A 24,130-nucleotide genomic window follows, 5' to 3' on the forward strand; every position below is an offset into this window, starting at 1 on the left:
TCAGCTTTTACCCAAAAGAGACTTTTACCTGGAAGTAACTGGATGGCATTAATAACTTTAACTCATCATTTCCCTGCTAAACAGGGGAGAAAGGTGATCAAAGCCCGTGAGAAGTTTAGATCAGTTATTTAAAAAAATAAATCAACAAAGCTATATTTTCTTAATAATTTAGCCTTAGAATTTTCGCTGTTGTTCACCAAGGAAGAATAATTCACCCAAGAATAACAGTCATTGATTTTCTTTTCTTCAGAAATTTCTCATCATTTAGATGCAAGCATAACTATAAGGAGCCTATCACACTAAAACTATTCTTTTCTCACTCTACACACTTTCCCAAGAGAACAACTATGCTTTCAGCCCAGAACCTTTCCCTTGCTTTCCAGGCTGGGATATACAAATGCCTGCTAGATATCTCCACTTCAAAGTGCTGTAGGTATTTCAGTGTTTTCCAGACCTGTCACTCCAACTCACTCTTGCTTTTCTATTTGTGTTCCTTCACGTAGTGAATGAGTCATCATTCATCCTGTTTCCTAAGTCAGAGGGCTGAGGGTCATCATGGACTCCATCTTCCTCTCTTAACCATCCAATCATTAACAACAGTTGATTATCACTCTTGAATTGTTCTCAAGTTTTCCTTCTAAGCAATCCTTGCCACTAAAGTTCAGGTCCTAATCATGCCTCACTTGGAATGCCACAATAGTCATCCCTTCAATCTAATCACTCCTAATCCATCTTCTTCTTTGCTGCAAGAGTGATTGCACAAGACAGAAATATGATGCATATGTTTGTGAAGAGGTAGGATGATTGGCAAGAATTTTGGTTGGGTAATTAAAAATTCCACAGAAATTTTTGCTCAGCAGTTTATCAGTCCTTGCCCCCACACACTCAGCAACACAAAGTACCAATACTATAGATCCTCATCAAAGAAGACCACATTGTACTGTCTACCATTTAATTCTGGTAAAAAAAAAATCTGGTTATATCTATATCGCCTATTAAAAATCATATCTCCTTGGTTTGCTTGGTCCTAACTTTGTCTTTTTTAACAGATTTATTGATATAATTCACATACCATATAATTTACAAATTTAGAGTGTGTAATTCAATGTTTTTTAGTATATTCAGAGAGTTGTGCAACCACCATCACAGTCAATTTTAGAACATTTTCATCACCCCAGAAAGAAACCCTGTACCCACTAGCAGTCAATTCTCATTTCTTCCCAAACCCCCCCAGTCTTAGGCAATCATTAATCTGCTTTCTGTCTCTATAGATTTGTCTATTCTTGCTATCTTATATGAATGAAACCATAAAATATGTGGTCTTGTATGACTGGCTTCTTTCAGTTAGCATAATATTTACAGGGTTCATCCATGTTTAGTGCATATCAGAATTTCACTTCTTTTTGCTGTTGAATAACATCCCATTACAGATAGACCATATTTTATTTATCTATTCATCAGCAGATGGATATTTGGATTGTTTCTACTTTTTGGCTGTTATGAATAAACTTGCTGTGAACATTCATGTACAAGTTTTTGTGTACACATAGTTTTCATTTCTCTTAGGTATGCAAAACTAGGACTGAATTGCTGGGTCACATTTGAAGGAGCTGCCAAACTATTTTCTAAAGCACCTTCGCTATTTAAAATTCTCATCAGCCATGTATGAGAGTTCCAACTTCTCCACATCCAAGACAATACTTGTTATCTGTCTCTTTGATTATAACCATCCGAGTGGGTGTGAAGTGGTATCTCAATGAAGTTGATTTGCATTTCCCGAATGGATAATGATATTAAGTATCTTTTCATGTGCTTATTGGCCATTTGTTTATCTTCTATGGAGAAATGCCTGTTCAGATGCTTTGTCCATTTTTTTTTTTTTTTTTTTTTTTTTTTTTGCAGTACGTGGGTCTCTCACTGTTGTGGCCTCTCCCGTTGCGGAGCACAGGCTCCGGACGCGCAGGCTCAGCGGCCATGGTTCATGGGCCTAGTCGCTCCGCGGCATGTGGGATCTTCCCGGACAGGGGCACGAACCCATGTCCCCTGCATTGGCAGGCGGACTCTCAACCACTGCACCACCAGGGAAGCCCGCTTTGTCCATTTTTAAATCAGGTTATTTGTCCTTTTATTGTTGAGTTATAAGAGTTCTTTACATACTCTGCATACAATTCCCTTATTAGATATATGATTTGCAAATATTTTCTCCCATTGTGTATACTGTCTTTTCACTTTCGTGATGGTGTCTCCTGACTTTGTTTTTAAACTTGTATGAATTTTGTGTAAGTTCTTTCAACCTTTGAAGATTAGGTGTTAAAAAAAATCATTATATTTTCAGTCCTACTGAAAAGCTTTCATAGGCTCTCATCATATTCAGGAAAAATAAAAATACCAGCTCTTAAGGTATTCATGATCCAGAATGTGACCACCTCCTTGAACATCTCTCTCACATACCTTACCCTTCAGTCTATATGCCCTAAGCCAAACTCATCTGCCCCTGGTAATACGTTTCTCCTCAGTCTTCCCCATCTTAATAAATGGCAACTCCACCCTTCCAGTTGCTCAAGCTAAAACCATGGTGTTAGCCTTGACTACTTTCATACTTCACCACTCAGTCCTTCAGTGGATCCTCTTAGTTCTGCTTTCAAAATATATCCAAAATCCTACTTCTCACTATCTCCCCTCTTGCCACTCTGGTCCATACTCCAATATTTCTTGCCCATATTAGGGCAGTAGTCTCCTAACTATAATTTCCCTAATTCCTTGCCTCATCATAGTCTATTCTCAACACAGCAGCTAGCATGATTCTTTTAAAACATAAGTCATATCATATCATCCTTCTAAACCCTTCAAAGACCTTCCAATTCACTTATATTTGACTAAAGTGCCTTATATGATCTGGCCTCTTGATTCTTCTCTCACTTTATCTCTTACCTCACTCCTCCTCCCTCACCTCACACCAGGAGCCCAGGCCTTCTTGCCTCGGGGCATGGCTCCAGCTATTCCCTCTACCTGGAATGCTCCTTTCTCCAATGAGTTACACAGCTTGCTCTGTCTCCTTCTTTAGGTCTCTGCTCAAATGCTGCCTTTTCAATGGTGAGTCTCGGACCACACCACTTAAAAGAGCAAATCTCTATCCCAATACTCCCTAGTCCCCTATTTTGTTTTATTTTTCTCCATAGCATTCATTACCATATAGCATGGTATAAATTTACTTGCTTATTTATTTATTGTCCATCTCCTCCAACTAGAATGTGGACTCAAAGAAGGCAGAGATTTTGTTTTTAATCAATTTTGTTCACTACAGCAATTAGATAGATAGACAGACAGATGGATAGTTAGTAAATATACCTCCAGCAATCAGAACAGTTCTGGTATACAGTGAGTCCTCAACAAACACTGAATAAACAAACGTCTGAATTTGTGGGTTACCAATCATACTTGCTATATAACTATTAGTACACAAAGTTTTAAAAGCACAACAACTTTTAAAATGTTAGTTCTTACACTTTCCTATGGCATTTCTGATAGTCTTCTGAAGAGGTACCTAAGAAAGGGAAAAAAACAATCTATTAGAAATATAATTCAGGGGAGGGTAACCAAGATGGCAGAATAGAAGAATGTGGAACTCACCTCCCACAGCAAACACATCAAAAATACATATACATGTAGAACAATTCTCATGGAAAACTAACTGGAAACTGGCAGAAAAAACTCCTATACAACCAAAGCTGTGAGACAGATCTCCACATAACCAGGTGAGATGGAAGAAAACGGCACTGGGTCAGGACTTGTGCCCCTGGGAGAGATCTGTAAGGAAGAAAAGGTCCACATGGGTGGACCCTCGTCCTGGGGAGCAAGCAAGTCAAGCCCAACCTGGACATCACAGTCCTTGGGTCCTGTGCACAGGAGACAAGCACCCTGGCCTGCTGGGAAATCTGCTGAGACAGACAGAAGGGCTGAAAAAGCCTAGACTCTACCTTAAGGAGTACACACATTCTGGCTTGCTAACAATCAGGGCAAAGAGAACCTCATGTCACTTCTCAACCCAAAGGGGCAAGTACCCCAGCCCCACTCACTCCACACTATAGCCTGGTGTAGGTTCTGGGCAAAGACTTGATCTAGCTACCCAGAGACAGACCAGGGTGCCTGGGGTGTGATGCGGGTTGAGCTGTGGTGGGTACTGTCAGCGTGCGCATAGGGTGGCATCAAAAGAGTGTGCAGTGGTTAAGCCCTGAACTTCGAGCACATAGGCCCTGGGAGAGGGCTCCATCTAGCTACGCAGAGACCACCAAGAGGGCCTGGAATGTGATCTGGGTGGAGCCGTGGAGGCCATTGTCAGCACGCTCAGGAATACACGGTGGTTTGGCTCCCAGTGAGAGTGCCCTGGCTCCACCAATTCCACACCACACCTTAGTGGCAGATCTGGAGCAGGCAGGTCTTGGGAGAGGTCTGCTACAGAGGCAGCCCAGATCTCAGGAGGAAGCACAGCCACCTCAGTTCCTATATCCACAATGCCCTGACCGCCAGCCACAGCCTATGTCACACCAGAGCCTTGCACTATATCTGGGACAAATACAACAGAGAAAGGGACGCGAACTTAAGCAGCTGCTGAGCAGAATCACAGATGCCTACACAGGTGGCACACAGGTCCTCTGTGACTGAACAAGCCTCACTTGCTTTGGGACAGGGGACAGACTCAAGGGCAACAGAGCCTGATCAGACCCAACCCTCAGAGCTTCTAATCCAACAACTGGGGAGCAGACCTGCCTCTGACAAAGTGGTGACAGCCACTGAGCAGAGAGGAAGCCCTGCCTCACATTCTGCATAGGCTCTAGATACTCTAGCATGAACCACACCCCCTATCAAGGGGATAACAGCCAGAAAAACCTGAGGAAGGACATGGCTGGGGTCTATACCAAAACCAGCCTTTGCACCAAAACATGGGACACACACAGCCTGCACCAGGATGCTCCCACATAAAAACACCCTTTCAAGACCATAGTAGATAACTGTTTCTCTTAAATTAATAGAGACAAAGTTAAGTAAAATGAAAAGTCAGAGGAACTATTCCGAATTAAAAGAACAACGATCCTCTGTAAGAAAAAAACAATGAAACTGAGCTCACCAGTCTACTAGACCTTGAACTCAAAAAGGTGGTAATAAAAAGGCTAACATAATTAAGAAAGATTATTGATAAAAATGCAGATCACTGTAACAAGGAACTAGAAATTATAAAAATGAACCAATCAAAAGTGGACAATTCAATTACCAAGATAAAAGCCAATCTAGAAGCAATGAATAGCAAACTAAATGACACAGTAGAACAAATAAGTGATCTGGAAGATAGAATAATAGAAATCACCCAATCAGAACAGCAGATAAGCAACAGGGGAGCGGAGGGCAAAGCGGAGAGATTCCCGCACAGAGGATCGGTGCCAACAGGCACTCACCAGCCCTAGAGGCTTGTCTGCTTACCCGCTGGGGTGGGCGGGGGGCTGGGAGCTGAGTCAGGCTACGGTCAGAGCACAGGGAGAGGACTGGGGCGCAGGGAGAGGACTGGGGCATGAACACAGCCTGAAGGGGTTAGTGCACCACAGGTAGCCGGGAGGGAGTCTGGGAAAAAGTCTGCACCTGCCGAAGAGGCAAGAGACTTTTTCTTCCCTCTTTGTTTCCTGGTGCGTGAGGAGAGGGGATTAAGAGCACTGCTTAAAGGAGCTCCAGAGAAGGGCGTGAGCCGTGGCTATCAGCGCGGACCCCAGAGACGGGCATGAGACGCTAAGGCTGCTGCTGCCGCCACCAAGAAGCCTGTGTGCGAGCACAGGTCACTATCCACACCTCCCCTCCCGGAAGCCTGTGCAGCCCGCCACTGCCAGGGTCCCGTGATCCAGGGACAACCTCCCGGGGAGAACGCACAGCACGCCTCAGGCTGCTGCAACGTCACGCTGGCCTCTGCCACTGCAGGCTCGCCCGCATCTGTACCCCACCCTCCGCCAGGACTGAGTGAGCCAGAGCCCCTGAATCAGCGGCTCCTTTAACCCCGTCCTCTCTGAGTGAAGAACAGACACCCTCCGGCGACCTACACGCAGAGGCGGGGCCAAATCCAAAGCTGAACCCCAGGAGCTGTGCGAACAAAGAAGAGAAAGGGAAATTTCTCCCAGCAGCCTCAACAGCAGCGGATTAAATCTCCACAATCAACTTGATGTACCTGCACCTGTGGAATACATGAATAGACACCGAATCATCCCAAATTGAGGAAGTGGACTTTGAGAGCAAGATTTATTATTTTTTCCCCTTTTCCTCTTTTTGTGAGTGTGTATGTGTATGCTTCTGTGTGAGATTTTGTCTGTATAGCTTTGCTTTCACCATTTATCACAGGGTTCTGTCCATCCATTTTTGGTATTTTACTTTTTAAAAAAATTTTTTTCTTAATAATTATTTTTTATTTTAATAAATTTATTTTATTTTATCTTACTCTATTTTATTTTATTTTATCCTCTTTCTTTCGTTCTTTCTTTCTTTCTACTTTTTCTCCCATTTATTCTGAGCTGTGTGGATGAAAGGCTCTTGGTGCTCCAGCCAGGAGTCAGTGCTGTGCCTCTGACGTGGGAGAGCCAACTTTGGGACACTGGTCCACAAGAGACCTCCCAGCTCCACATAATATCAAATGGCAAAAATCTCTCAGAGATCTCCATCTCAACACAAACACCCAGCTTCACTCAACGACCAGCAAGCTACAATGCTGGACACCCTATGCCAAACAACTAGCAAGACAGGAACACAACCCCACCCATTAGCAGAGAGGCTGCCTAAAATCATAATAAGGCAACAGACACCCCAAAACACCACCAGACGTGGACCTGCCCACCAGGAAGACAAGATCCAGCCTCATCCACCAGAACACAGGCACTATTCCCCTCAACCAGGAAGCCTACACAACCCTCTGAACCAACTTTAGCCACTGGGGACAGACACCAAAAACAACGGGAAATACGAACCTGCAGCCTGCAAAAAGGAGACCCCAAACACAGTAAGATAAGCAAAATGAGAAGACAGGGAAACACACAGCAGATGAAGGAGCAAAATAAAAACCCATCAGACCTAACAAATGAAGAGGAAATAGGCAGTCTACCTGAAAAAGAATTCAGAATAATGATAGTAAAGATGATCCAAAATCTTGGAAATAGAATACAGAAAATGCAAGAAACATTTAACAAGGACCTAGAAGAACTAAAGAGGAAACAAGCAACAATTAACAACACAATAAATGAAATTAAAAATACTCTAGAAGGGATCAATAGCAGAATAACTGAGGCAGAAGAACGGATAAGAGACCTGAAAGATAAAATAGTGGAAATAACTACTGCAGAGCAGAAAAAAGAATGAAAAGAACTGAGGACAGTCTCAGAGACCTCTGGGACAACATTAAACACACCAACATTCGAATTCTAGGGGTCCCAGAAGAAGAAGAGAAAAAGAAAGGGACTGAGAAAATACCTGAAGAGATTATAGTTGAAAACTTCCATAATATAGGAAAGGAAATAGTTAATCAAGTCCAGGAAGCACAGAGAGTCCCATACAGGATAAATCCAAGGAGAAACATGCCAAGACACGTATTAATCAAACTGTCAAAAATTAAATACAAAGAAAACGTATTAAAAGCAGCAAGGGAAAAACAACAAATAACACACAAGGGAATCCCCATACGGTTAACAGCTGATCTTTCAGCAGAAACTCTGCAAGCCAGAAGGGACTGGCAGGACATATTCAAAGTGATGAAGGAGAAAAACCTGCAACCAAGATTACTCTACCCAGCAAGGATCTCATTCAGATTTGATGGACAAATCAAAACCTTTACAGACAAGCAAAAGCTGAGAGAGTTCAGCACCATAAAACCAGCTTTACAACAAATGCTAAAGGAACTTCTCTAGGCAAGAAACACAAGAGAAGGAAAAGACCTACAATAACAAACCCAAAACAATTGAGAAAATGGGAATAGGAACATACATAGCAATAATTACGATAAATGTAAATACATTAAATGCTCCCACCAAAAGACACAGACTGGCTGAATGGATACAAAAACAAGACCCATATATATGCTGTCTACAAGAGACCCACTTCAGACCTAGGGACACATACAGACTGAAAGTGAGGGGAAGGAAAAAGATATTCCATGCAAATGGAAACCAAAAGAAAGCTGGAGTAGCAATTCTCATATCAGACAAAATAGACTTTAAAATCAAGACTATTACAAGAGACAAAGAAGGACACTACATAATGATCAAGGGATCGATCCAAGAGGAAGATATAACAGTTGTATATATTTATGCACCCAACATAGGAGCACCTCAATACATAAGGCAAATACTAACAGCCATAGAAGGGGAAATTGACAGTAACACATTCATAGTAGGGGACTTTAACGCCCCACTTTCAACAATGGATAGATCATCCAAAATGAAAACAAATAAGGAAACACAAGCTTTAAATGATACATTAAACAAGATGGACTTAATTGATATTTATAGGACATTCCATCCAAAAACAACAGAATACACATTTTTCTCAAGTGCTCATGGAACATTCTCCAGGATAGATCATATCTTGGGTCACAAATCAAGTCTTGGTAAATTTAAGAAAATTGAAATTGTATCAAGTATCTTTTCCGACCACAACGCTATGAGACTAGATATCAATTACAGGAAAAGATCTGTAAAAAATACGAACATGGAGGCTAAACAATACACTACTTAATAACGAAGTGATCACTGAAGAAATCAAAGAGGAAATCAAAAAATACCTAGAAACAAATGACAATGGAGACATGACGACCCAAAACCTATGGGATGCAGCAAAAGCAGTTCTAAGAGGGAAGTTTATAGCAATACAGTCCTACCTTAAGAAACAGGAAACATCTCAAATAAAAAACCTAACCTTGCACCTAAAGCAATTAGAGAAAGACAAACAAAAACCCCCAAAGTTAGCAGAAGGAAAGAAATCATAAAGATCAGATCAGAAATCGATGAGAAAGAAATGAAGGAAACAATAGCAAAGATCAATAAAACTAAAAGCTGGTTCTTTGAGAAGATAAACACAATTGATAAACCATTAGCCAGACTCATCAAGAAAAAAAGGGAGAAGACTCAAATCAATAGAATTAGAAATGAAAAAGAAGAAGTAACAAATGACACTGCAGAAATACAAAGGCTCAGGAGAGATTACTACAAGCAACTCTATGCCAATAAAATGGACAACCTGGAAGAAATGGAGAAATTCTTAGAAATGCACAACCTGCCAAGACTGAACCAGGAAGAAATAGAAAATATGAACAGACCAATCACACGCACTGAAATTGAAACGGTGATTAAAAATCTTCCAACAAACAAAAGCCAAGGACCAGATGCCTTCACAGGCCAATTCTATCAAACCTTTAGAGAAGAGCTAACACCTATCCTTCTCAAACTCTTCCAAAATATAGCAGAGGGAGGAACACTCCCAAACTCATTCTACAAGGCCACCATCACCCTGATACCAAAACCCGACAAGGATGTCACAAAGAAACAAAACTACAGGCCAATATCACTGATGAACATAGATGCAAAAATCCTCAACAAAATACCAGCAAACAGAATCCAACAGCACATTAAAAGGATCATACACCATGATCAAGTGGGGTTTATTCCAGGAATGCAAGGATTCTTCAATATACGCAAATCAATGAACGTGACACACCATATTAACAAATTGAAGGAGAAAAACCATATGATCATCTCAATAGATGCAGAGAAAGCCTTCAACAAAATTCAACACCCATTTATGATAAAAACCCTGCAGAAAGAAGGCATAGTGGGAACTTTCCTCAACATAATAAAGGCCATATATGACAAACCCAGAGCCAGCATCATCCTCAATGGTGAAAAACTGAAAGCATTTCCACTAAGATCAGGAACAAGATAAGGTTGCCCACTCTCACCACTCTTATTCAACATAGTTTTGGAAGTTTTAGTCACAGCAATCAGAGAAGAAAAGGAAATAAAGGAATCCAAATCGGAAAAGAAGAAGTAAAGCTGTCACTGTTTGCAGATGACATGATACTATACACAGAGAATCCTAAAGATGCTACCAGAAAACTACTAGAGCTAATCAATGAATTTGGTAAAGTAGCAGGATACAAAATTAATGCACAGAAATCTGTGGCATTCCTATACACTAATGATGAAAAATCTGAATGTGAAATCAAGAAAACACTCCCATTTACTACTGCAACAAAAAGAATCAAATACCTAGGAATAAACCTACCTAAGGAGACAAAAGACCTGTATGCAGAAAATTATAAGACACTGATGAAAGAAATTAAAGATAATACAAATAGATGGAGAGATATACCATGTTCTTGGATTGGAAGAATCAACACTGTGAAAATGACTATACTACCCAAAGCAATCTACATATTCAAGGCAATCCCTATCAAACTACCACTGGCATTCTTCACAGAACTAGCACAAAAGATTTCACAACCTGTATGGAAACACAAAAGACACCGAATAGCCAAAGCAATCTTGAGAACGAAAAACAGAGCTGGAGGAATCAGGCTCCCTGACTTCAGACTATACTACAAAGCTACAGTAATCAAGACAGTATGGTACTGGTACAAAAACAGAAATATACATCAATGGAACAGGATAGAAAGCCCAGAGATAAACCAAGCACATATGGTCACCTTATCTTTGATAAAGGAGGCAGGAATGTACAGTGGAGAAAGGACAGCCTCTTCAATAAGTGGTGCTGGGAAAACTGGACAGCTACATGTAAAAGTATGAGATTAGAACACTCCCTAACACCATACACAAAAATAAGCTCAAAATGGATTAAAGACCTAAATGGAAGGCCAGAAACTATCAAACTCTTAGAGGAAAACATAGGCAGAACACTCTATGACATAAATCACAGCAAGATCCTTTTTGACCCACCTCCTAGAGAAATGGAAATAAAAACAAAAATAAACAAATGGGACCTAATGAAACTTCAAAGCTTTTGCACAGCAAAGGAAATCATAAACAAGACCAAAAGACAACCCTCAGAATGGGAGAAAATATTTGCAAATGAAGCAACTGACAAAGGATTAATCTCCAAAATTTACAAGCAGCTCATGCAGCTCAATATCAAAAAAACAAACAACCCAATCCAAAAATGGGCAGAAGACCTAAACAGACATTTCTCCAAAGAAGATATACAGACTGCCAACAAACACATGAAGGAATGCTCAACATCATTAATCATTAGAGAAATGTAAATCAAAACTACAATGAGGTATCACCTCACACCAGTCAGAATGGCCATCATCAAAAAATCTAGAAACAATAAATGCTGGAGAGGGTGTGGAGAAAAGGGAACCCTCTTGCACTGTTGGTGGGAATGTAAATTGATACAGCCACTATGGAGAACAGTATGGAGGTTCCTTAAAAAACTAAAAATAGAACTACCATATGACCCAGCAATCCCACTACTGGGCATATACCCTGAGAAAACCAAAATTCAAAAAGAGTCATGTACCAAAATGTTCATTGCAGCTCTATTTACAATACCCAGGAGATGGAAACAACCTAAGTGTCCATCATTGGACGAATGGATAAAGAAGATGTGGCACATATACACAATGGAATATTACTCAGCCATAAAAAGAAAGGAAATTGAGTTATTTGTAGTGAGCTGGATGGACCTAGAGTCTGTCATACAGAGTGAAGTAAGTCAGAAAGAGAAAGACAAATACCGTATGCTAACACATATATATGGAATCTAAGAAAAAAAATGTCATGAAGAAACTAGGGGTAGGACAGGAATAAAGACACAGACATACTAGAGAATGGACTTGAGGATATGGGGAGGGGGAAAGGTAAGCTGTGACAAAGTGAGAGAGAGGCATGGACATATATACACTACCAAACGTAAGGTAGATAGCAAGTGGGAAGCAGCCGCATAGCACAGGGAGATCAGCTTGGTGCTTTGTGACCGCCTGAGGGGTGGGATAGGGAGGGTGCAGGGAGGGAGACATAAGAGGGAAGAGATATGGCAACATATGTATATGTATAACTGATTCACTTTGTTATAAAGCAGAAACTAACACACCATTGTAAAGCAATTATACTCCAATAAAGATAAAAAAAAAAAAAGAAAATCACCATGAGATGAACACCACAGTAAGAACTGTGGCAATCAAGTTCTTCTGATGAATGGTAATATCAGTGAATGAAAGTTTGAGGAGAAACAGGACTTATGGAGTCTCAAACTATCTTTTTCTAGGTATTTATTAACTACAGAGGGAAACTAGTAACTTTACAGTGGAGAAAACCAGCAGATACCACCTTAATTAAGTGAAGTTTAACATCACCAATAAGAAGATACATGTACTGACATTAAGAATTCCTTAATACATCATTTCTGTGGTGTTCTTATCAAAAATTGCATAATTTCTTTCCTATCATGAGAAAACACTAGACAAATTCAAACTGAGGGACATTCTAGAAAATAACTGATCAGTAATCTTCAAAAGTATCAAGCTTATGAAAGACAAACACTGAGCATCTGTCACAGATCTCAGTAGACTAAGGGAGAAATAACAATCTAATTCAATGTAGGATCCTAGATAGGATCCTGAAACAGAAGAAAAGACGTTAGTGGAAAAACTGGTGAAACGTGAATAAAGTCTGTAGTTTAGTTAACAGTTTAATACCAATGTTAATTTCCTGATTATCACCATTGTATTACGATTGTATAAGATAATATTTCAGAAAGCTGGATGCGAGGTATATGGGAACCCTTAGTATTACTTTTGCAACTTTTCTTCAAGTCTAAAATTCAAAATAAATGTTTTAAGAAAGTAAACCCATATGTACTTAAGCTACTTACTATTAGTCAGATATGATGTGGAGCCAAAGGTAATCCTAATCAATGAATTTAGCTTAGAAATCATTCAAAAGAAAAAGTACTTTGCTTTTCCAATATAGACAAGGGTTTCCTCTTGTGATACGAGGAAAAAGAATGTGAAACTTACCTAAAATTGCAGAGAGGTTTGAAAACTGTAGTGCCTTCTGTATCGGTACTGCTTTACTGGTGTCCAAAAGAGTGGAATTCTTACATAGCAAGTTTTCTTCCAACATGGGACACTCCCAATCTAAAAAAGCAGGGAGAAATGGCACAAAATTTTGAACAACAGCACACAAGTGGCAGATTACCTTTTTCTCCTCAACTTAGGTCCCCAGCCCATACCAAGCTACAGTAGTTGAAGAAAGTTTGGGTGAGACAGAGAAAAAAAGACAAGCCTTGACGGCATCAGGATATTAAATAATCTTTGGGCTTCTGCAGTCCCCTAACACTCTTATTTCCTTTTACCCACCTCTTTCCCATTGTCCTCATACTATTATATCACATATTTAGTTAGGCCAATATTCAATATAGACATAATGATGATAAACTGCCATAAAAATCTTAATTTTTACTCTTGTGGTATATACCATGACCACCTTTTGTTTTTCCTGGAGTCAATAAAAGTCTTGTTTGTTTAGTTTTCTCTGTATTTTTCATCTATTTAATCCTAAACTCTACCAAGTTGTATAAATCCATTCTGTTTATTCCATCCTCAGATGTTCTGAAATTTCATAATGTTTTGTCTTGGTGTTTTTCATCTATTGTGCTAGGCACAGTATGGCCCTTTTAATCCAGAAATCATATTCTTTAGCTCTAGAAAGTGTTCTGTAATTGTATCTCTGATAATTTTCTTCCTTCTGTTTATTTCATTATCTTTTTCTGGAACTCCTATTGTTTGATATTAGATTTCATATATTGCTTCTCTAACTTACCTTTTTTCTCCATTTTTTGTGTTTTCCTCCTGACTTTTTTTTTTTCTGGGAAATCTCCTCAACTTATCTTCTAATCCTTCTATTGAGTTTTCCATTCTACTACTGCATTTAATTTGTTCTCTGAATATTCACCCCCCTTTTTTTCCCACAGCATCCTATTCCTATTCAATGGATGCAATATACATTTTTTTATCTCAGTGAAGGTTTTTTTTTTCCAGTATCTTCCTTGTATTCCTATTTCTGCTTGGTTTCTTCTCTTATTTTTAATTTTATTATGGTGGGAACACTTAACAGAAGACATACCCTCAAATTTGTAAGAGTGAAATAGAGTATTGTTAACTGTAGGCACAGTGCTGTGCAGCAGATTTCTAGAACTTATTCATCTTGCATAACTGAAATTATACCTGTTGAATAGCAACTCCCCACACCCCTTTCTTCCAGGGCCCTGGCAACCAACATTCTACTCTCTACTTCTATGAATTTGACTTCTTTAGATATCTCATACAGGTGGAATCATATAGTATTTTTCTTCCTGTGACTGGCTTATTTCACTTACCATGGTGTCCTAAAAGTTCTTCTATAGTGTTGCATATAGCAGGATATCCTTTTTTTTTTTTAACATCTTTACTGGAGTATAATTGCTTTACAATGGTGTGTTAGTTTCTGCTTTATAACAAAGTGAATCAGCTATACATATACATATATCCTGATATTCCTTTTTTTTTAAGGCTGAATAATATTCCATTGTATGCATATACCATATTTTCTTCCTCCATTCATCCCTCAATGGTCACTTAGGTTGTTTCCACATTGGGTTATTGTGAAAAAGGCTGCAATGAACACGGGAGTGCAAATATATCTTCTAGGTCCTGACTGCAATTAGTTTGAATAAACACTCAGAAGTGGGATTGGTGGATCATATATGGTAGTTCTACTTCTAATTTTTTGAGTAACTGCCATACGGTGTTCCATTGCAGCTTCACTATGTTACATTCCCATCAACAGTGTAGAAGGGTGTCCAGTTTCTCTATATCCTTGCCAACACTTCTTTTTTTTAAAATAATAACCATCCTAAGAGTTGTGAGGTGATATCTCACTATGGTCTTGATTTGCGTTTCCCTAATGGTTAGTGATCTTTTCATATACCTGTTGGCAATGTGAATGTCTTCTTTAGGGGAAATGTCTATTCAAGTTCTTTGTCATTTTTTAATCAGGTTATTTGGATTTTTTTTTCCTTTTGAATTGTGGGAGTTTCCAATATATTTTGGATATTAATCCCTTATCAGATATGTGGTTTGCAAATATTTTCTCCCTTTTTATAGGTTGCCTTTTCACCCTGTTGATTGTTTCTTCTTCTGTGCAGAAGCTTTTTAGTTTTATCAAGGTTCACTTGTCTAATTTTGCTTTTGTTCCCTGTGCTTTTGGTGTCACATAAAAAAATAACTGCCAAGACCAACTGCCATGAAGATTTTCCCCTATGTTTTCTTCTAGGAGTTTTACAGTTGCTGTTCTCACGTTTAAGTCCTTACTACATTTTGAGTTGACTTTTCTGTATGATATAAGGTAAGGGTCCAATTTCATTCTTTTGTATCTGGATATCCAGTTTTGCCAACATCATTTGTTGAAGAGACTACTTCTCCCACATTGTGTATTCTTAGCACTCTTGTGAAAGATCAGGTGACCATATATTTATGGATTTAGTTTTGGGCCCTATATTCTGTCCTACTGGTCTACATGTCTGTATTGCCAGTACTATAATGTTATATTTACTGTAGCTTTGCAATATATTGATACTTTGAAATCAGTTAAGTGTTGATTTTCTGTCCAAATGTTCTATCCATTATTACAAGTGGGGGTACTGAAGTCTCCTACTGTGATTGTATTGATGCCTATTCCTACCTTCATTTCTGTCAGTGTTTGCCTCATATGTTAGTTAGGTGTTCTGATGTTGGGTGAATATTTATTCATAATTGTTACGTGTTCCTGATGAACTGACCCTTATATAATTATATAACATCCTTCTTTGTCTCTTATAATAGTTGACTTAAAGTCTATTTTTATCTGATATAAGTATAGCCCCTCCTGCTCTCTTTTGGTCACATTTGCACGGAGTATCTTTCCCCACCCATTTATTTTCAGTCCATGTGTGTCCTTAAATCTAAAATGAGTCTTTTGTAGACAGCATATGGCTGGATTTTTTTTCAATCTATTCAGCCACTCTTTGTCTTTTGATTGGGTTTAATCCATTTATAGTTACAGTAATTATTGATAGAGAAGGACTATTACAATTTTGTTGTTTTCTGTTTTGTAGTTCTTTTGCCTCTCTTTCCTCTTTTGCCATGTTCCTTTGTCTTTCACTGATTCTTTTATGTTGATATGCTTTGACTCCTTTCTATTTTTCTTTTGTGTCTCCTCTATACATATTTTGTGTGTGTGTGGTTACCATGGGGCTTACACAAAACATAGTTTAAACGGTCTACTTTAAGCTGATAACAATTTAACAAAAACTCTACACTTTTACTTCACCCCTCAAACACACTTTGCAATACAGATGTTACAATTTACATCCTTTTATATGGTGTATCCATTAACATATTTTTATAGTCATATTTAATACTTTTGTCATTTAACTTTTATACTAGAATTAAGTGATTTATATGTCACTGTTATAGTATTAGTATATTTGTCTATATACTTACCAGTGAGTTTTATACTTTCATATGCTTTTATGTTGCTGTTTTAGAGTCCTTTGTTTCAACTTGAAAAACTCCCTCTAGCATTTCTTGTAAGGCAGGTCTAGTGATGATTAACTCCTTCAGCTTTTGTTTGTCTGGAAAATTCCTTATCTTCTCTTCATTTCTTAAAGACAGCTTTGCTGGTTAGAGTATTGTTGGTTGACAGTTTTTTTCTTTCAGCACTTTGTCTATAAAATTCCACTCCCTTCTTGCCTGCAAGGTTTCTCCTGAGAAATCCGCTGATAGTCTAATGGGGTCCCCTTGTACATATCAAGTCACTTTTTTAGTTGCTGCTTTCAAAATTCTCTTTTTGTCTTTGACTTTTGACAATTTGATTATGTGCACCCATGTGAATTTCTTTGGTTCATCTTATTTGAGGTTTGTTGGGGTTCCTAGGTCTGGATGTAGATTTCCTTCCCCAGACTTAGGAAGTTTTCAGCCACCATTTCTGTGAAAAAGCCTTCTGGCCCCTTCTCTTTCCCTCCCTTCCTACCTCCCTTTTCCCTATGGGACTCCCACAATCCATATACTGATCTGTTTTCTTAACAGAAATCTCAAACTTTCTTCATTCTTTTATATTCTTTTTCCTTTTTGCTCCTCTGATTGGATAATTTCAAATGACTTATCTTTGAGTTTGCCGATTCTTTCTTCTGCTTGATCTAGTCCAATCTCTTTTACTGGGTTTTTAAAATTCATTTACTGTTTTTCTCAGCTCTAAGATTTCTTTTTGGTTAACTTTTTTCCCTATCTCTTTCTTAAAATTCTCACTTTCTCTGTGCATTGTTCTCCTGAGCTCTTTATGAACATTTGTTGAACATCTTTATGACAATTATTTTGAATTCTCTGTCAGGTAGTTCATATATTTCCATTTAATTAGGGTCAGTTTCTGGAGCTTTATCTTATTCCCATTTTTTGGACCATGTTTCGCTGTTTCTTTTTCTTTAATGATTTGTGTTGGTATCTGCACATTAGAAAAAACAGCCACCTCTCCCAGTCTTCACAGATAGGTGTCGTACAGAAGACCTTCACCAATCTTCCCAACCAGAGATTCTGGGATCCTCTCAAACCTTCTTGCCAGTTCAAACCACAGTCTTTGTTCTTAGTGCCCATGAGGAATCTAGAATACACCAAGTCCCATCAGTGCTCCAAGACAGATGAGACAAAAACTATTCCTTTGAGCAGCCCCCGGAAATGTTGGAATGTTGGACACAGTCCAACTCTTTCCTGCTCCAGAGAGAAGCTGGGATCTAGTGAATGTTTTTATGCTAGGACAAAATACTATCTTTGTTTCAGCACCCATCAGACTTCTAGAGTATGTCAGGTCCCATCAGCCCTCTGAGGCAGATAAGACAGTAGGCAATTCTTTGACCATTCCCAGAAAATTGAGAACTTTTGACACATGCTTCAGTCCTTTCCCTCCCTCCCTAGGGAGAAGCTGGAAGCTGAAGGTTTCCTGCCAACCTGTGCTGGGGGTGTGAATTATGGTGAAAGCGTGTCTTGAATTTTCCTACTGGCTTCTCTGGGTGTGGTGGGGGCTGAGTTAGGTCTTTGTTGCTGCGTGCGGGCTTTCTCTAGTTGCGTCAAGTGGGGGTTACTCTTCTTTGTTGTGGTGCACGGGCTTCTCATTGTGGTGGCTTCTCTTGTTGCTGAGCATGGGTTCTAGGTGTGCGGGCTTCAGTAGTTGTGGCTTGCAGGCTCTAGAGCACAGGCTCAGTACTTGTGGCACAAGGGCTTGGTTGCTCCGCAGCACGTGGGATCTTCCCGGATCAGGGATCGAACCCGTGTCCCCTGCATTGGCAAGTGGATTCTTAACTACTGTGCCACCAGGGAAGTCCTTCCTACTGCCTCTGATGTGACTGGTCTCAAGCTTGCCTGGGGTGCAGGAGCCCCTCAACTAGTTTTTAGATTTCTCACAAAGGGAATTAGTCCATGTATTGTTGTTGAATTGGTGTGTCCCTGGGGGAAGGCAGGTCTAGGGTTTCCTATTCCAACACCTTACTGACTCACTACCATATTTTGCTTTGTTCTGATCTCTATGTTTTATGTTAGAGGGTTTTCTCAGAAGTCTAGTAGTCCTTGGCTCTCTGGGGGCCCTAAATGGCTAAGTGGGATCTCTATGGCTTAGTTGGGGCTTGTCACATAGGCAGCTTCACTGTAGGGTTCTTGTCAGTTTCATTGAAGGACTACTGAGGCCAGTATCTTTAGATACTTTCTTTAGGGTTGCTCAGATTTCTCAGGAAAAAACCTTCCATTCCCTTGCCTGAAAGTTTCAATTCTGGGTGCTAGCATTCTGGAAGCTGAACAGAGTAATGAGCTGTTGGGTTAGGATGAGAATAGGCACTGGGTGAGCAAGTACCACAATTTGGAATGTACACTTGCATTTAATTCCCCCTTTCTGCATTCACTACAGTATCTGAAGCAGTTGGTTTTTTCTGTATAATAAATAACACTGAAATGCCACTAGCATAAAATGAAAGTATTTATTTCTTATACTCATGTCTACTGTTTGGCTCAAGCAGCTCTGCTTTAGATTATATGGGTCTGGTGATCAGCTGGAGCAGCTCTCTGAAGTCTGCAGTCTGCCTGGGGCTATCCTGCTCTGTATCTCTTATTCTGGAGTCCCACAGGAGAGGTAAAAGCTAATTAGGATATACATGTGGTCCCTGACTTATAATAGTTCAACTTACAGTTTTTTCCATCATAAGTGGAAGAAGATCTGTATTCGTCTCACGATGGCAAAAGGATAAGAGGACAAGCCCAATCATGTATGCACATATCAAAAGTTTGTTTATGTATCACTCACTGATATCCTATTGCCCAAAGTAAGTCATATGGTCAACTCCAAAGCAAAAGAGTGAGAAAGTACACTTCATCCACTATGAGGCTATGACAAGTGTATGGCTATATAATACTACTACAGGGGAATGAGTAATTGGGACTAACATTTCAAAATACCATGCTATCCCTGCTATTAACAGTGCCTAGTATCCTCCAGTCCAGAGTCCCTCTGTTTCAAAACACCCCAAAGAATAAATCTCCAGACTCCATTTGAGTAGGAAAGGAGAAGTCACCACATCTTTTGTGTTTCGGACACAGCTTTTTACAAGTATTTTACAAGCCACATTGAAAACTTTTCTGGGATACTATGGTATTGTACAAACTAACTTGTTTCTGGAGTATTCTCATTGTTGATTTAGGACTCAGTTTTTTCAATTCTGCTTTATCAGACCATTTGCTCTCTAGCTTTCCAAACTTTATGCTTTATTCTTCCCCATTCTCTTTACTCTTATGTGCTTATGTCTTTTTAAAAAAGCCATTGCGCAAAGTTGTGGAGGAAGGCATGTGTTCAATATGCATCATTAACCAAAGGCTCTTAATTATACATATACTAAATGTAAATAACTGTTAATTTGGAGAAAAAATTCAGACAGGGAGATGGTCTAGTCAAGCTTTTAGTTATTGAAAAGTAAGAGAAGTATAGGAAGTAAAAGATAGCCCATCGTTCAAGAGAACAAGTATACATATGTTATGTGCAAAACTGTTTACTAACTAGATATGTATTACATATAAATGCTAATCTTTTCATCCTTCCCTGATCTGAGGGCTTTTGATCTATAGTCCTATGTGACTGAGCATGGAACACAATGGATAGTGGGCAGAAGAAGGTTTTGGTGGAAAAGAAGTATACCTCCTCAAAAGGAACATTATTCATTGCAGGATTTGTGGACAAAGGAGCAATTTCTATAGTAGAGCAACTTAAGGTTGAAATTATTTTCTCACCTAAATAATCTGATCCTCTGAAGAGTTCAGGCGATGGGAAGCTACTTAAACTCTCTTCAAAAGTCTTGTGTTCTGTATAAGAGTCTGTGATTGAGTAACTTAGAAGAGAGCTAGAAATATCATGCTGTAAACTTAGTCCTGTAGAATAAACAAACAAACAAAAAGGGTAAAATGTTTCAATAGTAAACAGATTCAAAATCCTAAGAATTCAAAGTTGTAGAAATGTACGTGCAGTTATATACTAATAATGTAAAATTACACATACAACTGAAAAGGCATACTATTGTACACAATCTTAAATTGTACTTCAATCTGAGAAAATAATTCTGTTTTTGATACGGAGAAAATGCACTATAAATCTTTTCCATTGTTTTTCAAAGTTTTATAATTTATTCCTTCCCTACTTTGGTTCAGTTATAATTCTTGGCTCAAAAATGCAAGTTTTATCAACTATACTTCAATAAAAAATAAATATAAATAAATAAAATGTATACTTAATTTTCTTTTTTTTTTTTTTTTTTTGGCAGTACGTGGGCCTCTCACTGTTGTGGCCTCTCCCGCTGCGGAGCAACAGGCTCTGGATGCGCAGGCTCAACAGCCATGGCTCATGGGCCCAGCCGCTCCGTGGCATATGGGATCTTCCCAGACCGGGGCACGAACCCGTGTCCCCTGCATCGGCAGGCGGACTCTCAACCACTGCGCCACCAGGGAAGCCCTATACCTAATTTTTTAAATGCAAGTTTTATATATAAGTAACCCAATAACTGTAAGCTAACTAGCTGAGAAGAAGAAACGGTGATTCTAGTTATTCCATAAAAAACAATGAGCATAAACATAGACTCAAAGGAACACAGATCAAAGGAATTGAACAGAGAGCCCAGAAATAGACTCACACATATAAGAGTAACTGACTTTTGACCAAGATGCAAAGGCAATTCAGTGGAGAAAGGATATTCTTTTAAACAAATTATGTTGGAACTGGATATCCATATGCAAAAGCAAAACAAAACAACTTGCATTCATACCTTCCATCATATAAAAAATTAACTCTAAATGCATCATGATTCTAAATGCAAATCCTAAAACTACAAAACTTTTAGAAAAAAACAGAGGAGAAAATCTTCATGACACTGAGTTAGGCAAAGATTTCTTTGATATAACACTAAAAGGATGATTCATAAAACAACAGCAGAGATAAACTGGACTTCATCAAATTTTAAACCTTTTATTTGAAAGAGATGGTTAAGGTGAGAAGACAAGCCATAGATTAGGAGAAAACATTTGTAAATGGACTGGAATCCAAAATATAAAGAACTCCGAAAACTCAGGAATAAGAAAACAAACATCTCAGTAGGAAATTGGGGTAAGTATCTGAACAGAAAATCTCCCAGAATCAGAGGTCTTAAAGTCATCCCTGTGAGAGTAGCCTAGAATGAAAACTTTTCTAATAAATGACAGGGATAGAACTTAGTATTTATTTGAAGAACCAGAAGATTTAGTAAGGAAAGGGAAAATATACTCTGCTATAGTCAGTCAGCATTTATCAAACACTTCTAACATGATAAAACAGAGGTCAACGCTAATAGAAACTGGAGGTGTGTGGGGTAAGGGATGAAAGGAGAGCATTACTCTGAAAACCCATTATCTTCTGCCCTGCCCTATCTATACCTATCTCTGCTCATCCATTACCTACCTGATACAACTAACTCTTTATCCTTCCCATTTTGACCTCACCACACCCTTCTCTTCCACTCCAACCCCCTCCTTATAGTTGACAATTGTTTCCTACCTGGCCACCTCCTCCAGCCACCAGTGAAACACTTAAATTGACTGACTCAAGCTACCATCCTTCACCTCCTCAGATGTCAGAGGTAAATTATGCCTCTAAGTATCTTTTGCTTCCCCTACTTCAGCTGCCCTAGAGTGTCCTTCCCTGTCCTTGCTACTTTTTACTTTTCTCACTCTGTCTTCATCCTTCTCACTGACATGTTGCTACATCTCTTGTGCCTTCCACCTCTCAAAATTCCATGAATACCACTCTCAGGAGAGCTAACCCTTCCACCAAACCCCAGAACTCAAGCCAGCCTTGGAAATTAGGAAAGCCCTGTACTCACCATCTAGGTAGTTTGGTAGAGAAAAGAATAAACAAATGTTCCTGATTATAACAGTAGAAGGTTGTTTCTGGTGTCACAAGTTAGAAATGTAAATACACTTAGAATTACATGTATATCAAATTATACCATACATTTAAAAAAGTCAAATAGTTCTACAAGGCTTTTATCAAAAACCTCTTGTTTCATAACCCCCATAATGAAACAACTGTTTTCAACCCTATTAACTCTATTGTTTCTTTTAATATCTTCCTTTATATTTTTAAATTAAATGTATTCAATGATTCTATCATTATGACTGCTTAAATATATTTAGAGCTGAGCCATGTACTATGAGCTATATTATTTATATCGCCTTTTTGCTACAAGTTTTTGTTTTTCCTTTGAGTTATTGATAACCTAATTTTTAATTAGTTTTCTAAGCACCCATTTCATCCCAACTTTTTGCAAAAGTGTAAATTTCCTCTCAAAAAATTTTTTAAATGCCACGTTATCTATCAGTTCTTTTCTTTTCTTTCCTTCCTTCCTCCTTCCCTGCCTCTCTCTCTCTCCTCCTCTTTCTTTCCTTCTTTTTGTTTTTCTCTTTTTCAAAAAAATATTGCTACTGGAGATCTCAATATACTTGCTCAAATTTGGACTGGTTATCCTCTAGACATGCTGCACACATGTATTCCCGGGATTTCCCTTTACCATGATCCTAAGAAATTCTTTCACATATTTTATGTATTAGAGCCTCTGACTTCTGGATCTCATGATTTCTTCTTTATTGATTTACTTTCTGGTTTTGCTGGAGTATCTTCTTCATTTCCTGAGAAAAGGTGCATGGAAGACCTGTCTAAAAAATTTCTTTATACTATCTTCACACTTGAGTGATTGTTTAGCTGAGTACAGAATTCTAGACCAGTATATTTTAAAAACTGATTGCATTTTTTAGTGTTTGACAGATTTAAACCTCACTGCTCCATGTTCCCCTTCTGCCCCACATCGGTACAAGCTGATAAGCCCTGGTGCTCCATCTTCTGGCAATGCCAGCCAAGTTAAAACCTCACCCCAGCCCCACCCTCTAACCACCTAAAAACCCCAACACAGTCTCCTTTCCCTGCTCTCTCAAGCCATTTTCAGTCCTGCTCAGGAGACACCCTCCTCTCTAGAAGGCTTCATCATATCAGTAATAAACCTTTCCATACCCTCCTGTTATGTGAATGGCATCATTAACCTTGAAATTGGAAACAAATTTTGGGTGGGAATCTATCCTGTCTCTGGAAAACTGAAGGACTTCTCTCTTTATCCTGAGGATTTTTATATTACATAACGTTGTGCCTTGGTGTGGGTCTTTTTCATTCATTGTGATGGGCATTTGGTGCGCTCTTTCAATATGTACACTCATAACCATTTTTAATTTTAGAAAAATTTCCAGTTTTATGTGTTTAATAATTAATTCCCTTTCTGTTTACTTTATAATATCTGGAACTACTATTTTTCAGATGTTAGAATGCCTAGACTCAGCTTATAATTATTTTTCTTTTTAAAATAGCAGCTTTATTGAAATACAATTCATATTCCATAAATCCCAATCTTTTAAAGTATACAATTCGGTGGTTTTCTAGTATACTCATAGAGTTGGGTCACCACTATTTCTATCTTTTAT

The 24,130-nt window shown here is 38.8% G+C and overlaps 1 protein-coding gene across 1 annotated transcript in view; it reads right to left on the minus strand.

Moving 5' to 3' along the window:
* MEIKIN (meiotic kinetochore factor) overlaps nucleotides 1-24,130 on the minus strand; it is a 134,246-nt gene that overhangs the window by 101,540 nt on the left and 8,576 nt on the right. Inside the window, exons 4-6 of the mRNA XM_067731668.1 lie at nucleotides 20,372-20,509; nucleotides 13,052-13,171; nucleotides 3,505-3,544 (exon numbers count right to left, since the gene is read on the minus strand). Of these exons, the coding sequence (XP_067587769.1) occupies nucleotides 3,505-3,544; nucleotides 13,052-13,171; nucleotides 20,372-20,509 (298 nt within the window). The remainder of the gene's footprint in view (nucleotides 1-3,504; nucleotides 3,545-13,051; nucleotides 13,172-20,371; nucleotides 20,510-24,130) is intronic.

The sequence above is a fragment of the Pseudorca crassidens genome, chromosome 3 (genome assembly GCF_039906515.1).
Source record: "Pseudorca crassidens isolate mPseCra1 chromosome 3, mPseCra1.hap1, whole genome shotgun sequence".
Classification (NCBI taxonomy): Eukaryota; Metazoa; Chordata; class Mammalia; order Artiodactyla; family Delphinidae; genus Pseudorca; species Pseudorca crassidens.